Source organism: Bufo bufo, chromosome 4 (assembly GCF_905171765.1).
Source record: "Bufo bufo chromosome 4, aBufBuf1.1, whole genome shotgun sequence".
NCBI lineage: Eukaryota > Metazoa > Chordata > Amphibia > Anura > Bufonidae > Bufo > Bufo bufo.
In genome coordinates, this window is record NC_053392.1 from 250,908,333 (window position 1) to 250,926,171 (window position 17,839).

General features: G+C 43.9%; 1 protein-coding gene across 2 annotated transcripts in view; it reads right to left on the reverse strand.

Annotated features, from left to right (window-relative positions):
* Positions 1–11,198: 11,198 nt before the first annotated feature.
* CAPN10 (calpain 10) overlaps positions 11,199–17,839 on the reverse strand; it is a 60,983-nt gene continuing 54,342 nt past the window's right edge. Inside the window, exons 9-12 of one of the 2 annotated variants that reach the window (XM_040428477.1) lie at positions 16,326–16,575; positions 15,211–15,398; positions 15,000–15,045; positions 11,199–11,354 (exon numbers count right to left, since the gene is read on the reverse strand). In XM_040428477.1, coding sequence (XP_040284411.1) covers positions 11,328–11,354; positions 15,000–15,045; positions 15,211–15,398; positions 16,326–16,575 — 511 coding nt within the window. In that variant the 3' untranslated portion in view covers positions 11,199–11,327. The remainder of the gene's footprint in view (positions 11,355–14,999; positions 15,046–15,210; positions 15,399–16,325; positions 16,576–17,839) is intronic. The other variant, XM_040428478.1, reaches the window with a different exon arrangement.

The following is a 17,839-nucleotide window of genomic DNA, read 5'->3' on the forward strand; positions in this document are numbered from 1 at the left end:
AATCGTCTAGGTACGGAAAAAATAGAATTTCCTTTAGGTGAAAGAACTTGGATACTTCTGTTATGACCTTCGTGAAAAGCCTTGGGGCTGAGCTGAGACCAAACGGAAGTACCCGGAACTGGAAGTGGCACAGCTCTCCCTTGAACCATGTTGCCAGTCTGAGAAATTTCTGATCCTCCTTCTTGATGGGTATATGGTAGTAGGCATCTGCCAAATCTAATGTTACCATGGCGCCGTTTTTTGGGATCAGGCTGATGACTGTTTTTATGGTTTCCATCTTGAACCTTTTGTATATGATGTATTTGTTTAACATCTTCAGGTTTATTATTAATCTGAACGATCCGTTTGGTTTCTTTATCAAGAAGATCGGGGAGTAAAACCCTTTCTTCTGTTCTTGCTTTGGGACTGGGATGATGGCCCCTTTCTCCAGCAGAAGTCTCAACTGATGATCCATAGTTAGTTGGCTTATCTCCCCTGGACGAGGGTTCTCCATATACCTGTCTGGTGGGCAGGTTTTTAACTCTAGACTGTACCCATTTTTTATGACTGACAGCACCCATGGAGAGGCCTGGATATTTACCCAGGCTGGATAGAACTGGGACAGTCTTCCTCCCACTACGCTTTTGGCGTCATTGAGTAGAGGTGTGGGCCGATTTGTCAGGGTTAAACAGGAACCCTCTGCCTTTACCCCTATTGGACTGCCAGGTTGGTCTAGTGTCCTTTCTTTTTTGGTCCGGCCTACCTCGTTTCTGGGACCGAAAGGACCGTCTTTGTTGAAAAAATTTTGATTCTGTAGGAAAGCCCTTTTTTCTATCTGAAGCTTTCTCTAGAATGTCGTCCAAGGCCGTACCAAACACCCTATCTCCCTCACATGGTAGAGTGCACAGCTTGTTTTTAGAGGCTGTGTCACCGGACCAGGTGCGTAACCATACTGCTCTTCTAGCAGAGTTAGAGAGGGCAGCAGATCTGGCTGAAAGCTTCACTATGTCTGCTGACGCGTCTGCCATAAAATTAGCGGCTTGTTTTAGCATAGGTATAGAAGCTAGGATGTCTTCTCATGGAGTGCCTGACTCTAGATGTTCCTCCAACTGTCCCAACCAAAGGCCCAGGGTTCTAGCTGTATAAGTTGCAGAGATCCCTGGTCTTAGAGTGGCCGTAGAGGATTCCCACATCTTTTTAAGGAGGCTTTCACATCTTTTGTCCATCGGATCTTTCAGAAGGCCGAGGTCTTCAAATGGAAGGGCAGTTTTTTTGGAGATTCTTGCTACTGGGGCATCTACTTTAGGGGTCTTATCCCAGGCCACAGAATCATCTTCCGCGAAAGGGTATTTTCTCTTTAACCACTTAGAGGCGGATTGTTTTTTCTCAGGGTCTCTCCATTCTGAGTGTATTAACGCTCGGATGTTAGGGTGGACGGGAAAAACTTGTTTTTTCCTGTCCCCTAATCCAGCAAACAATTGGTCCTGTACTGAAAGGGGTTCTCTGGGCTCTTCCAGGTTTATTGTAGCCCTAATAGTTTTCAGAAGGGAATCCGTCTCCTCAACTGAACAGAGAGGTTTACCGCCTGCTTGATCTGAAGTATCAGAATCAGACCCAGAGGAAATTTCACCTTCATCCAGGTCAGAGTCCTGCATATTAGAGACTATGGCTCCTGAGGTAGATGGTCTGGGAGGCAATGTAGATAACTTAGCTTCTACAGCTGCACCCACTTCTTCTCTGATTATGGTTTTCAGACTTTCAATTAAGGATGGGGTCTCCTCTGACACAACCTTGTCACAACACTTTTGGCACAATGATTTCTTGTATGTACCAGACAGCGATTTCTTGCACATTACGCATTTTTTCTTCAAAGGCGGATCCTTTTTTGAGGATTCTTTACCCTGAGAGACACAAAGTTAGAGAGGAAAGTTTTATCCTTAGTCTCTAAAAGAGAAGGGTAAAGAACCACCACCAAGGAGACCCCCATACAGGATAAAGCACCCTGTTATTTTAGTAATGGGAGGAGGCTTACCGGGCTAGAGGGCCTGGAGGTATCTGTGGGCCGCCTGGGCGAATCGTCAGCTTGCTGGGACATCTTTCTCAGGAGAAGAGCGCAGGAGCTGCATCTGGACGCCGGCAGCCGCGCTCTTTTACTTCCTAGTTCCCACTGATGACGACATATGCCCCGCCCCCCCCTCGCGTCACGCGCCGGCCTTCCGACGTCACATAGAATCCAACTGCCGGCACGCGCGCATAGGGGAAGAAGTGGGGAGCGCTCCCAGGCCCAGGAACGCTCCCCCGGCTCGCAGAACAGGGCCGGTCCGCACTGGACGCGGGTCCAAAGCCCGGGGTGGCCAGCAACGCTGGGCTTAAACCACAGGGAAGGAGGAACTTTTATAGAGTTCTGCGACCCTATCCCCTGCCTCAGCCCTCCGGCCAGAGCCGGGATACAAACCGAAAAGGCTGGGCGCGTGACTGATCCATTCCGGCAAGTCCTGACCTTCTGAGGGACAGGAAAACAACTGGAGAGGTAAGAGGGAGGGGGCCTTATATGGGCTGGTCCACAAAGCTGTTTTCCTGTCCCTGAGAAGGCGGGATAATCTCCATGTTTACTGCCGTTGTGGAGGCGTAGGGAAAATAAAGCTTTCTTACCTTGCCGGCATGTGATCTCGTCTGATGGTTCCGTTTAAGTCGCTCTCAAGGCGTTTGAATCGGAAGTTACGCAAGCTGTCTGCCCCACTCATGGGCGCCATTTGTTAGCGCAATTCTTTGTGTGGTGCCAAATCAATTAGAAGTATAAGTATGTGGATGCCATACAGCTTTATAATGAGACCAGACACACTAGGTGGTTTCATGAAAGCATCTTCTCATCTTCCCTGAGCCATGGTAGAAGAGACCCTTTATTCACAGTACATTGACTTAAATAGCAGACATGACATCACAAAAGGGGTGTTCCTTAAGAAGAGACTATTCGCTCCTTAACCTGATAGGAGTGGTTTAGGTAGATTTGAAAACTGTAATGTAATCCCCTCTTCCCCCTCCCTTATTGACCTTCTCATACATATGGTTTGCAGCCATCTAGTGGACAGAAATGTGTACTACAGAATGTTCGCATTATATATGCATAGAATAATAAATCCATCTCTCACACAATGCACCCGGGATGCATCCTGAGTCAAAACGTGACGCCCGTGTGAACCCAGCCTTAGAGCAACTTACATGACAATAGACGGGTGAGCATCTATAAAACTCATTGTCCTTGTACTCATTTTGTAAATGCTATTTAATTTTTTTAAGACATTAGAAGGCTTAGAAGCAGGTTTAAAAATTAATGCAGATGGCGCAAAGTGAGAATTGCAATTTTTCCACAGATATGCCCACTGCAAGTGTTAATGTCATTGTATTTTGTACACTGTACGCCACAAAGGCTGTATATAAAGAGTGAGAGGTTAATGGTTACTGTTGCTAGGCAGGGCTAGTACCACCGCTTCCTCTCTAGGAGGAAGTGAATTTAGTCTAGTGTAATCTGTGGATGAGTAAGCATCATAGAACAGAGCTGACAGGGAAAAACCTGTCACCCTGTGGATGAAAAAAGCAGCAAAGCTACAGCATGTGCCAGTGTGCCAGTCCTTGAGGTATAGTTATTGAAAGCAGCAAAAGGCTCAGCAGCCATAGGGTCCAATCACATGTCCGTATGAATGGGTCCCCATCTGTTCCGGAAAAAAAAAGACAAAGCATGTCCTATTCTTGTCCGCAGCCATGGACAAGAATATGGATTTCTATCCGCAAAATGTGGAACACATATGGCCGGTGTCCGTGTTTTGCGGATGCGCAATTTGCGGACCGCAAAACACTTGCGGACATGTGAATGAACTCATACAATGAGAATTGCTGTGTATCTGTCTGCAACCTGGCTAAAGGCTTTTCTGCATGTTGGAGCACACAACAGGACTAAAAAGGAACCCTGAGGTACCTGTACAGTGGAAATGCCTAATAAGTGGCCCCATTTTGGAAACTGCACCCTTCAGTTATTACTAAATTACTAAGCAAGGGATAATGCAAATGAAAATTGCTATTTTTTCACTATTTTTCAGTGCCCAACATCTGCCATATGAGACACACCATGCCCCTTAAATTGTAAGGCAGGTTCTACTGGGTACTAAAATAAATGTGGATGTAAACTGCTGTTTGGGTACGCTGCAGGGTTCAGAAGAGAAAGATCATCTTTTGTTTTTTGCAGCTTATATTTTATCCCCTTATTGACCACCCATACCTTTTTTATGGTGGTCACTAAGGGGCCTTAGGCTGGGCCACCGCTTTTTTTAAACACATTGCCCAACTGGGCCACCGCCCCAAAACACATTGCCCAACTTCTCCTGAGTACGGGGATACCAGATGTGTGACACTTTTTTGCAGCCTAGGTGGGCAAAGGGGCCCACATTCCAAAGAGCACCTTTCGGATTTCACCGGCCATTTTTTACAGATTTTGATTTCAAACCACTTCTCACGCATTCGGCTCCTAAAATGCCAGGGCAGTATAACTACCCCACAAGTGACCCCATTTTGGAAAGAAGACACCCCAAGGTATGTGTTTTGCGGATCCGATCCATGTATCAGTGGATACGTAAAAATCATACGGACATCTGAATGCAGCCTTACAGGGGGGTGATCAATGACAGGGGGGTGATCAGGGAGTCTATATGGGGTGATCACCCCCCTGTAAGGCTCCATTCAGATGTCCGTATGTGTTTTGCGGATCCGATCCATGTATCAGTGGATCCGTAAAATCATACGGACATCTGAATGCAGCCTTACAGGGGGGTGATCAATGACAGGGGGGTGATCAATGACAGGGGGGTGATCAGGGAGTCTATATGGGGTGATCACCCCCCTGTAAGGCTCCATTCAGACGTCCGTATGCGTTTTGCGGATCCGATCCATGTATCAGTGGATCCGTAAAAATCATACGGACATCTGAATGGAGCCTTACAGGGGGGTGATCAATGACAGGGGGGTGATCAGGGAGTCTATATGGGGTGATCAGGGGTTCATAAGGGGTTAATAAGTGACAGGGGGGGGTGTAGTGTAGTGTAGTGGTGTTTGGTGCTACTTTACTGAGCTACCTGTGTCCTCTGGTGGTCGATCCAAACAAAAGGGACCACCAGAGGACCAGGTAGCAGGTATATTAGACGCTGTTAAAAAAAAAATCGCATCTCCAGCCTGCCAGCGAACGATCACCGCTGGCAGGCTGGAGATCCACTCTCTTACCTTCCGATCCTGTGAACGTGCGCGCCTGTGTGCACGAGTTCACAGGAAATCTCGTGTCTCGCGAGATGACGCATATATGCGTGACTTTGCGCAGGGCTGCCGCCTCCGGAACGCGATCCTGCGTTAGGCGGTCCGGAGGCGGTTAAGATGCATAAAAAATGTCCCCTGATTAAGATACATATTTTTTGTTGAAATTTTGGTCATTGATCCTACTCTAGAATGTCACTGTCCATGTTGTGGGACTATTTGGACACTTCTACTAAGTATTTGTTGGCTGCAAATATGAGCTGAAGGTTTTTCAGGTTCGCCTGCCATTAAAGTGAATGGGGCCCGCTGCGAACTTGCAGTTCGCGAACATTTGATCGCGTTCGCGAACAGTCCCGCCCGATGTTCGTCCATCACTACGAACAAGTAGTCCGACCTTCTGAGGGGGCTTGTGGATTTTAAGTATTGCAGAATGGCACATTTTCCATCTAAAGTCTGGAATTTTTTCTATCCTTCAGTCTTTGGATTTTCACAGAATGAAGGAACTACAATCTCCTCTTGTCTGTGGAAGTTTGAAACTACTTCGGATTTCACAAAACCTTACCTAAAAACAATCTTATCAGAAAAAAAACTTAAAGAAGGGTTCCACCATTTTTACCTTTTGAATCTCACCAACGCTATGAGCCAAAGTTCTCCACCTGTTGCAAAACTACAACTCCCATTATTCCCGGACAACCTACAGAAGGGCATGGTGGGAGTTGTAGTTTTACAACAGCTGGAGGGCCGCAGGTTGAGCATCCATGTTTTAAGGGTTAGAAATCTAAGAGATATTTCAGATAAGGGCTGAAATGGTGACCCCGTAAGACTTGACAACACCAAGTTTATGTGCCAAGGGGGAACCAGCGGTCTAAGTACTTGTCTGCACCTTTAAGAAATCTAAACTAGCCACGGGTGATCAGCAATTTTTGTGTCAAAAAATTAACTCGGGGCAGAAATGTGCAATCTTAAAGTATTGGGTCTAAGTCCTTTTCCTGTCTCTCTGTTTTCAGGGCACCGGAATGATTGCTTTTAAAAACAAAAAGATCCAAAATTTCTAATTCTTGTTTAAGGAGACTCCAAATTTTAAACAGGTGTGATTCTAAACACATCTGTAATTGAAGGGGGGGGGGGGGAATGAAAGTAAATGCTGCACCCCTCTTTTATAATGTTTACTATCTAGGTGTTTGTGGTAATACCTGTCCAGTCGTTCAGAAAATATAATATTCCCCCCTCCTTGTTTTTGGCGTCATTGCTTGGCAGACTATCTTTAGGAGTAAATAGAATTACTTTGTTTCTGCCTGTTTTTTGAGTTGTACCTTTGCCTGTTTATTTGGACTGAAAAAATTGGCCTTTTTTCTATTTACGAAAGGGAAACTTTTTTTAATGTTTTTTTTTTTTTACTTTTGTACCCCCCTCTAGAAGGCTACAATGTGCAGTACTCACAGCTTAGACTAGTTATATGGAGCTACAGTCTAAACAAAAATAAATCTATTTGCAGTTAGGAACTGCAGCTCTGAAACTCTGTCTCTTCAGAGAGCACATTAGAACAAAGGAACGGCTCCCCCAATCGCCGCCCAGGGGAGCCGGTTATAATGGTTTTTCGTCATTTACACCATAGCATCTAAGGGGTTAAAAGCCAATGATCAGCATTATTGCCAGTCGTAAACACTAGTCCCTGGCCTTTGCTGTTTAAAATAGAAGAGACTTGCCGGCTATGGCGCCCACTGTACTCAAAAGTCAAAATGGCCAATTCACAATTTTTTGGTCACTTCACCTCCCACAATTTATTTTTTATCAAAAGGGATCAAAAGAGTCATGCACACTTCAAAATAGCATTAAAGTACAAATCGCCCCGCAAAAAAAATTAGCCCTCATACACATAAAAAATAAATAAAAATAAAAAAAAAGTAATGGGGGTCCGAATAAGGCAATGCAAAGAAAAACATTTGTTGTTTTCTTTTCAGTATTAAAACACAAAAAAAATAAAAATAACCTATCCATATGTTATATTATTGTATGACCCAAGAATAAAAATAAAAAGGTCCGTTTTACCACGTAGGAAACACTGTAAAAACAAAACCAATAAAACTGTAGTGGAATTGTGGTTTAGAATTCCACCCCATTTGGAATATTTTTCCACTTCCCAGTACATTGTATGCAACCGTAAATGGTGCCGTTAGAAAGTGCAATTTGTCCCACAAAAAACAAGCCCTCATATGGTTATGTGAATGGAAAACTAAAAAAAAGTTATCACATTTTTTGTGTATCGGATGCTGACCCATTCCTTTCAATGGGGCTGCAGAAGATGCAGACAGTAAACTGTGTGCTGTCCGCATCCGTATGTCTCTTCCGCAGCCCCGCAAAATAGATAGATCATGTCCTATTCTTGCCCATATTCGAGGACAAGAATAGGCATTTCTATCATGGAGAAGGATGTTCCGTTCTACAAAATGTGAAAAGCACATGGACGGTGTGTGAATGAGCCCGTAGTGAGTTTTTCCAACCAATATTTACTTTCACCTAGGTCAAAGATATTAGAACACCTGTGACTAAGATGTGACCAAGTATTTGGGGTTCAACGACATTACTTGCTGGAAGAAATTTGTTGTCTCAACATGCAAAACAGTAATATACAGGATGATGAGGCCTCATGCACATGACTAAGAATCTTGCAGTCCTCAAAACGCGTATTTGCAAAATACAAAAGCGGTCTGTCTGCCGTCTGCTTTTTAATTAGTGAACCCATTAGTGAACCCTGTTTGCCTAGGCCATTTAACTTCACGATCATTGGTCACATGGCCTAGACGCAGCTCAGCCCCAATGAAGTGAATGGGGCTGAGCTGTGATACCAAGCACAGCCGCTATAGGAGTTTACAGCGCTGTGCTTGGTAAGTGCGGAGAAGGCCTCAGCACTCACAGGGAAGCTGCTGCTCTCGCAAAAAGGTGAGACTCCCACTGATCAGATACTTATGACCTATCCAGAGAATTGGTTATCAGTTACGAAGTCTCTTTAGCTACACCTCTAACCATACCCAGAAAGGGATCACAAGATTTTGAGAAAACAACAACTCCCAGCATGCTCTGAAGGTCTAGAGCTGTCATGGAATGGTGGGAGCTTTAGTTTCTTAAAAGACTCATTGAAGGGTTTTATGTACTCTGGAAATGTTACTTATTATATATTTTGTATTGTGATACTGCCTGGCATTGGAGGAGTTGGGGGTCCACTTATAAGTGAATTTAGCTAGCAGTTAGGGGCTCTTTGAGCATGGCAGCAGACATTATCTGCCAATAGGTTACAACACACAAAAAACACTAAGGACATAGCAACCATAGCATCACGTGATCATGGAGCAGACCACTCTGAGGACAAGTCATACTGATAGGGAGATGTAGGAGTGGGACATACACAGACCTCTCAGGACAGCACCTTAAATTCAAGAAAGCTGGGAAATATGACAGACTAATAGATGACTCTTATTTTGAATGATGTCTCAAACAGTTAAGACCTCTGTGACTGGTAGAATGTTATGGGGGGGGGGGGGATCTGTGGATGTCACAATATGATGGCAACATCTGTAGCTAGTAGACTGCTATGGGGGCATTTGTGGATGCCATATTGTGATGGCAACATCTGTAGCTGGTGCACAGGTTATGAGAGCCAGTCTTCTACACGTTCCCAATGCTGGTGCATACTAGTCGACTCACTTGGGTACGAAAGCAGCTTTGTCTTTAACTCTACCCACAAGTGTTCAATTGGGTTGAGGTCTGGGGACTGTGGGGGCCAATCCAGCACCTCTACTTCATTGTCAAGTATCCAATGCATTTGGCTGTGAAACAACCCCAGCCAAAGGCTTCCTTCACCAAACTTGACAGTTCCTTGAATTTCTCGATCCATTAGCCCCTTTTTCCCTTGTTTCTTCCAGACCGATTTGATTTTCATCTCATTGTTCCAAATCACCAATTTCCAATCTTCTACTGTCAGCTGTTCGTACTTGTTTTGAAAGCTCAAGTCGACGCTTCTTATGACGATATTGAAGTCGAGTCATCTTCACCTTTTTTCTGGCCACCATTCCAGACTTCTGTAATGCGCGTCGCACAGTGCTTGCATGGACGTCTGTGATCTCGCTATTACAAAGCAAACGAGTCACCTCCACTGCCGTGTTTGCCGTGCCAGAACTGATACACCTTGTGACAAGCTGACTTGTTGATATTTTGCCTCTTGGCTTTGGAATGGATGGACGGACTTCATTTTGTATTCTTACAACTGTCATGACACTCACATGATGCAGTTTGGCAATTTTCTTGGCCGAGATACCGCTATCAATGAGCTAGATGATGCAGTTTCTCTTTTCTTTGGAAATATTCTTCATGGCTGCTTCTGGATTCAAACCAGTGACCTTTCACTTGGGAGTCAACCTAATAACACACTGAGCTATTAGGGAATGTGACAGGTTGTAATTTGTAGTACACAAGAAGTAAAAGATTGTTCCATCACCAGGAGCAAAACAGTAACAATGCAGTTACATGACAGGAATCTGCATAACTAATCATATGTTAAATAGATGCAAGTCCAATTTATGTATGAAATAGCCAAGATGATTGTCTATAAAATGATGGTAGTCTCACTTTCGAAGCTATAGTGGATGGTGAGATATGGAGCCTGAAAGTCAAAAGTTCAAAACATTGTTACCCTTTTGCTTGTTAGTGTAAGTGGGTATCTTAGGCACACTGCTGCTCTCGGGATATTGAAGGGTATGTTTTACGCAGGACATGTCTTTGTTTTTACAAGTACCTGGAGTGGAGCTAACTACACAGCATGCCTCTGTGCTTTAGCGGGTGATGGAGCTGTAAAACTGCATCAATCACACAATACAGGGGCATCTGAGGCCTGTATGGCCTTCCCTCCACTTGCATGGGCCAGACATGCCAAATGGGGTAGTGTCGCTCCAGGGGTCAGCTCTGTTAATCAACATACAGTGATCCCTGAAGATACAATGGCCTCAGGATACAATATTTTCAACATACAATAGTCTTTTCTGACCCATCATAAGTTAAAACTAAATTCAATATACAATGCCAACCAATCAAGGCCACTTCTCTGGTAAAATAGCTGCATTCCTGACCGTTATATGTAAGGATATGTTTAATATGTCTTAGATATCTGCTTATTTTTCTTAAATCTTCATTTTCTCTTATCTTGGAAGACATGTTGTGGCTTTGGAACCGATTACTGAACTTACAATGGTTTCAACATACAATGGTCGTCCTGGCAGGCTTCCTAGGATCATACAGCTAGATCTAGGATGGTTGGAATGTGCACGTTGGGTGTTGTGTTTATTTTAAACAGGATTATTTCTATCATTTTACAAACATCTATTCAAATAAGATGTTTAGTGTTCTATTAGTGGGTTTAGTGGTTGTTAAACCAGTTAAAATTTAGCAGGTTGTAATCATATTAATTCTACTAAATTAATGATAACAGGCCATATAGAAAAATACATTTTATTTTACTGCATGATCACAGTACACCATTCAGATTTATAGCACTTGTGTTTCATATTATTGCTGGAAGTCTCACCTCAGCTTCTGGCTTAGGCCTCATGCACACGACCGTGCCATTTTTTGCGGTCCGCAAACCGCGGATCCGCAAAAAACGGAAGGCGCCCGTATTGCCTTCTGCAATTTGCGGAACGGAACAGGCGCCGGCAATATAAATGCCTATTCTTGTCCGCAAAGCGCGGACAAGAATAGGACATGTTATATTTTTTTAGCGGGGCCGCGGAACGGAGCCACGGATGCGGACAGCACACGGAGTGCTGTCCGCATCTTTTACGGCCCCATTTAAAATGAAAGGGGCCGCATCGGAGCCGCCAAAACAGCGGCTCGGATGCGGACCCAAACAACGGTCGTATGCATGAGGCCTTAGTGTCAAACCTGGCATGTAATCAGCTTATAACCCTGTTAGTTTATAAAAATGTTGCAGGAAAGTATGTAAACAGTTTGAACTCTTTTGGTCATATTTTATGAAAAAGATCCTCAAATGGATTTTCCTGTCTTTACTTCATCAATGATAGAACGGAAACCTAGAAATTAAAGACAAACAAAAACAATACAGTTGAAATACATAAAAGCAGCACTTGGCACTTTGAAACATGCAGATTACAGGTGAGCAGCAGATTAATCTTCTAGAGAAGGTATGCCCAACCTGCGGCCCTCCAGCTGTTGCAAAACTACAATGCCAACATGCCCCGATATCTGTAAACTGTTCAGGCATGCTGGCAGTTGTAGTTTTGGAACAGCTGGAGGGCTGCAGGTTGGGCATCGCTGTTCTAAAGCTTAAGTTAAGACATTTGACACATTTGTCAAAACACACACACACAAATCACATGCAAGACAGCAGCACACTACAAAATGTGTATACCCAGAATAAAGACAACACAGTTGTGATTAGTTTTAAAGATCTGTCCTGATCCATTAGGATTCGTTTTTTCCTCCACTGATTTTTTTGGGTATATCTGGTTTCTGTCAGCTGTTTATTTTTTATTTTTTAATCCCTTACTGGATATACCACCGGAGCATGCTGCCAGGGTTGGACTGGGGCTCCTTAGGCCAATTTTAAATCAATAATAATTAGGCCAACTTTAATCAATAAAGTCTAATAGGTTTTGATTCAAAGAAATAGACCTTAGTGGCAATTTATGGTCTCCAAAAGCAATTCTAAATGTCTTTTTCTCTGGACCCTTGGGGCCCACTATGGTATCAAAGCCTTCCACCAGTACTGGTGGGCCTGTCCAACACAGGGTATATACATAGAAATATAGACAGACGATACATACAGTCCTGATCAAAAGTTTAAGACCACTTGAAAAATGGCAAAACATCATATTTTACATTGTTGGATCTTAACAAGGTTCCAAGTAGAGCTTCAACATTCAACAAGAAGAAATGAGTGAGACAAAACATTTTTTGAGCATTCAATTAATTGAAAATAACGATTAAACTGAAACAGGCCGTTTTTCAGCTGATCCAAATTTTAGGACCACATGCCTTTAAAAAGGCCAAATCTGTGCAAAGATGTGGATTCATTGTCATTTTCTGTCAGGTAGTCACACGTTGTGATGGCAAAGGCAAAAAAACTCTCCCTTTTTGAACGTGGTCGGGTTGTTGAACTGCATAAGCAGGGTCTCTCACAGCGCGCCATCGCTGCTGAGGTGGGACGCAGTAAGACAGTCATTTGGAATTTCTTAGATGATCCTGAGGGTTATGGAACAAAAAAGTCAAGTGGAAGACCCAAACAAAATTTCATCAGCACTGAGCGGGAGGATCCAGTTGGCTGTCCGTCAAGACACTGGACGATCCTCGACCCAAATTAAGGCCCTTACTGGTGCTGACTGCAGCCCCATAACCATCAGACGGCATCTGAAACTGAAGGGCTTAAAAAACAAAAAACGTCTTCAAAGACCTAGTCTTCCTGGACGCCACAGAACTGCTCGTTTGGACTTTGCAAGAGAGCACCAAACATGGGACATTCAAAGGTGGAAGAAAGTTTTATTCTCTGATGAGAAGAAAATGTAACCTTGATGGTCCTGATGGTTTCCAACGTTACTGGCATGACAAGCAGATCCCACCTGAGATGTTTTCTACGCGCCACAGTGGAGGGGGCGCCATAATGGTCTGGGGTGCTTTTACCTTCAGCGGAACAATGGAGCTTCAGCAAGATGCGGGGGGTCAAACGGCCGCTGGCTATGTCCAGATGTTGCAGAGAGCATTCCTCATGACTGAGGGCCCTCGTCTGTGTGGTGACGACTGGGTTTTTCAACAGGACAACGCTACAGTACACAATGCCCGCAGGACAAGGGACTTCTCCCAGGAGAATAACATCACTCTTTTGGCCATCCTGCGTGTTCCTCTGATCTAAATCTAATTGAACCTTTGGAGATGGATGGCAAGGGAAGTTTACAAAAATGGACATCAGTTCCAGACAGTAGATGGCCTTCGTGCGGCCGTCTTCACCACTTGGAGAACTGTTTCCACTCACCTCATGGAAACGCTTGCATCAAGCATGCCGAAACTAATTTTGGAAGTGAGTGAAGCATGTTTAGAAGTTGGATTTCTGTTTTCAGGGGGTTTTGGAGGTGTGGTCCTAAACTTTTGATCAGCTGAAAAACAGCCTGTTTCAGTTTATTCGTTGTTTTCATTAAATTGAATGCTCAAATTTTTTTTTGGCTTACTATCATTTCTTCTTGTTGCATGTTGAAGCTCTACTCGGAACCTTGTTAAGATCCAGCCATGCTAAATATGATTTTTTGCCATTTTTCAAGTGGTCTTAAACTTTTGATCAGGACTGTATGAGGTGAATTTGTACTGTATGGCCACTTTATTACAAATGCTCATGTAGTAGCTGATGACCAGATCTACAGGATCCAGTGGGTGGGAAGTTTACAGTGTGGGAGGCAATTAAAGGAGTTTTCCACAGTTAAAAAGACAGCAGATTGGCAGCTGCATAACCAAAGAGCAAATAACATTACAGCATTCCATGACATCACAACGATGGCCCTTGTATAAGAAAGCTAAATCCGGTCGGCATTCATTCACCAAGATCCCAATTTAATGTCCATACTGAATTAAGCCTCATGTGCACGAACATATTTTTTTGTCCGAGTCCATTCCATTTTTTTTTGCAGCCCGTATGCGGAACCATTCATTTCAATGGGGCGTCAAAAAAGACAGAAATTACTCAGTGTGCAATCCATATCCGTATGTCCTATTCTTGTCCGTTTTGTGGACAAGGACATTCTTACAATGAATCCGCAAAAAAACCGGATATAACACGGATGTCATGCTTTTTTTTGTGGATCCGTCTTTTGCGGAGCCCTAATACAAAAGGTGGTGATCACATTAATAAGTGGCCTGTATTCTGTAACTCACATTAACCCCATGTTGCCCATTATTTGAGAAGGTACAGTACTTTGGGGGGGGTCACTTACTATTAATGTGAGGCACACAGGGCCTGCTGGCTGCTGCTGAGTGCAGTGCACACTGTGGGGCTGGGGCCCGGGCTGATACTGAGGAGAACAGGACAGTCAGGAGGAAAGGCTGCTGCTGTTAGTCACGCTCACAAGTTCAGACGGCACAGCAGTTTATTCTCTCCCCAGTCCCTCCTCCTTCTCTAATCATCATCACATTCATTGGTGACATTGGCCCGGGCAGCTTCAGAGCCCGCAGTTTTCATTGGGGCAGTGGCGGCCGCATCACAGGAGGGAGGGACTCTGTCCTCCTTCTCCGCCATGCCGCCGAAGTAAACATAACGTGCGCCAAGCAACGCTACTGACCTTCTACAGCATGTGGGCTGTGCGCTGCCAGGCTGTCCCATTATCCATGCTACATAGAAGCGCCGGGCTCTTCCCTTTTCCTCAGCAGGTACCGTATATGCCAGGATCGATGTCCGGTACATCACAGGCTGATGTCCTTATGCAGTACAGCCTCCAGTGTATCGGCCACATGCAAAGCGCAGGCCATTCACCCTCCCCTGTATTCGTCCTATAAGACGCACTATAATTTTTACCCCACTTTGGTCTTATAGGGTGAAACATACTGTATGTGTTTAACATCATTTAAAGCACAAAGTATTTAGATTCTTATGCTTGGCACATATCCACACATTTTAAATTTTCATGCTGGGATAGTTTTAGAGACATACAATTGTCCCTTTATACTTATTTTCTCACCTCTTTAAGGATCTGACCAAGGTACTCTTCGCACTTTATAGGTTTCCTGAACAAATATAAAAGTTAAGGTACAGAAAAACAAAAGTTAAAAAAGCCTCCAGGGTAAATGTTACTTTATCACAGCACCCCAACAGGGATCAAACTCTGAGGAGTACATTCATCAAATGAAATGTGCCAGAAATATCAGCAAAAGGTTGCAAGCATCACTTACCGTTCAGTCTTGGTGGAGATCAATATTGAGAATTTGCACTCCTGGTCAGGAAGGTAAGTGGAAGGCACAACAATATACTGCCCAGGAGCAAGATCACAGATTTTTGACACTTCCAAGGAGTGACTATGTGGAATGCAGCTGGCACACGGTTCTTGTGAAAATGGAGAGGTGCTGCCATCAGCTGATACCTAAAGACAAATGTAAAAATGTATTTGTTTAGACACATACATTTAAAATACTTAAAATCAGAGAAGTACTTAAAGCTTCTGCGCTCCAATGCAAAATATGAAGAGGATGCCTCACCTCCCATGTCATTTATAACGTCTTATATTTGATACTTCAGAAGAATACAAGTCATCATCTTTGTATGTGACTGGACACCACCTACAGACTGTAGTAGATGCTCCTTAAAATTGGTCTCAAAATTTGGTCTCTAGGGACCAAAACTTTCAATAAGAACAACAGTGAGGCCTAAACAGGTTACTTATTTTATAGTTATGTACAGTATATGTTCTTGTTATTTAAAGAGGACCTTTCACCTTGAAAAACATTGTGAACTAAGTATGCTGCCATGGAGAGGGGCGCCCGGGGATCTCACTGCACTTACTATTATCCCTGGGCGCCGCTCCGTTCTCCCGTTATGTCCTCCGGTATCTTCACTCACTAAGTTATAGTAGGCGGTGTCTGCCCTTGTCCTGTGGGCGTCTCCTTCTCCTAGGATGTAGCACTGGCCAATCGCAGCGCAGAGCTCACAGCCTGAGAGAAAAAATCCTCCCAGGCTGTGAGCTGTGCGCTGCGATTGGCCAGCGCTGCAGCCTAGGAGGGGGAGACGCCCACAGGACAAGGGCAGACACCGCCTACTATAACTTAGTGAGAGAAGATACCGGAGGACATAACGGGAGAACGGAGGGGCGCCCAGGGGTAATAGTAAGTGCAGTGAGATCCCCGGGCGCCTCTCTCCATGGCAGCATACTTAGTTCACAATGTTTTTCAAGGTGAAAGGTCCTCTTTAAATGTATAGGACCCATGAATTATTAGTTATTGACAATGACAGCTATAATGATATTTGTCCATAGATATAAATTTATTACACAGGCAAAATAAATGAGACTTACTAAATACACATGAAAACCAATGGCATGGCACTGATTCTGCTGATTTTGCTGGCAAAGTGTCACCTTTACCACATGGGAATTACGGGGCACACAAAATGGAATGGCTGGGTTGAGATGATAAGAGGGAAAGTTCCTGCTGCCTCCTGCACTGGTACTCTTCTTCCATTGTCCTCTAAGCTCCAGTGTTTCCCATATTCCAGGCATCACATCTTCACTTACCCTCTCCACAGGACGATTGAAGGGTATTTCACTGAATCCAGAAGAGAAAATATCACATTTTTAAAATAAAATGTCACTAAATGCAATTCCCTTGCTGAAACAGAGTAATACACAGTACATATTGAAAGAAAATTACCAGTTCTAAGCCTGTAATTTTATAGCTGAATGCCAATTAGCAAATATTCCCTCTGCATACATACAGTCATGGCTGTAAATGTTGGCACCGCTGAAATCTTTCAAGAAAATGAAGTATTTCTCACAGATAAGTATTGCAGTAACACATGTTTTGCTATACACGTTTATTCCCTTTGTGTGTATTGGAAGAAAACCAAAAAAGGGAGGAAAAAAAGCAAATTGGACAGAATGTCGCACCAAACTCCAAAAATGGGCTGGACAAAATTATTGGCACCCTTTCAAAATTGTGGATAAATAAGATTGTTTCAAGCGTGTGATGCTCCTTTAAACTCACCTGGGGCAAGTAACAGGTGTGGGCAATATAAAAATCACACATAAAAGCAGATAAAAAAGGAGAGAAGTTCACTTAGGCCCCTTTCACACGGGCGAGTATTCCGCGCGGGTGCAATGCGTGAGGTGAACGCATTGCGCCCGCACTGAATCCGGACCCATTCATTTCTATGGGGCTGTGCACATGAGCGTTGATTGTCACGCATCACTTCTGCGTTGTGTGTAAATCGCAGCATGTTCTATATTGTGTGATTTCCACGCAATGCAGGCCCCATAGAAGTGAATGGGGCTGCGTGAAAATCGCAAGCATCCGCAAGCAAGTGCGGATGCGGTGCGATTTTCACGCACGGTTGCTAGGAGACGATCGGGATGGGGACCCGATCATTATTATTTTCCCCTATAACATGGTTATAAGGGAAAATAATAGCATTCTGAATACAGAATGCATTGTACAATAGTGCTGGAGGGGTTAAAAAAATAATAATAAATTTTTTTAACTCACCTTAAGCCACTTGCTCGCGCAGCCCGGCTTCTCTTCTGTCTTCTTCTTTGCTGATTGCAGGAAAAGGACCTGTGGTGACGTCACTCCGGTCATCACATGATCCATCACCATGGTACAAGATCATGTGATGGACCATGTGATGACCGGAGTGACGTCACCACAGGTCCTTTTCCTGCAATCAGCAAAGAAGGAGACAGAAAAGAAGCCGGGCTGCGCGAGCAAGTGGATTAAGGTGAGTTAAAAAAAAATTTTAACCCCTCCAGCACTATTGTACTATGCATTCTGAATTCAGAATGCTGTTATTTTCCCTTATAACCATGTTATAAGG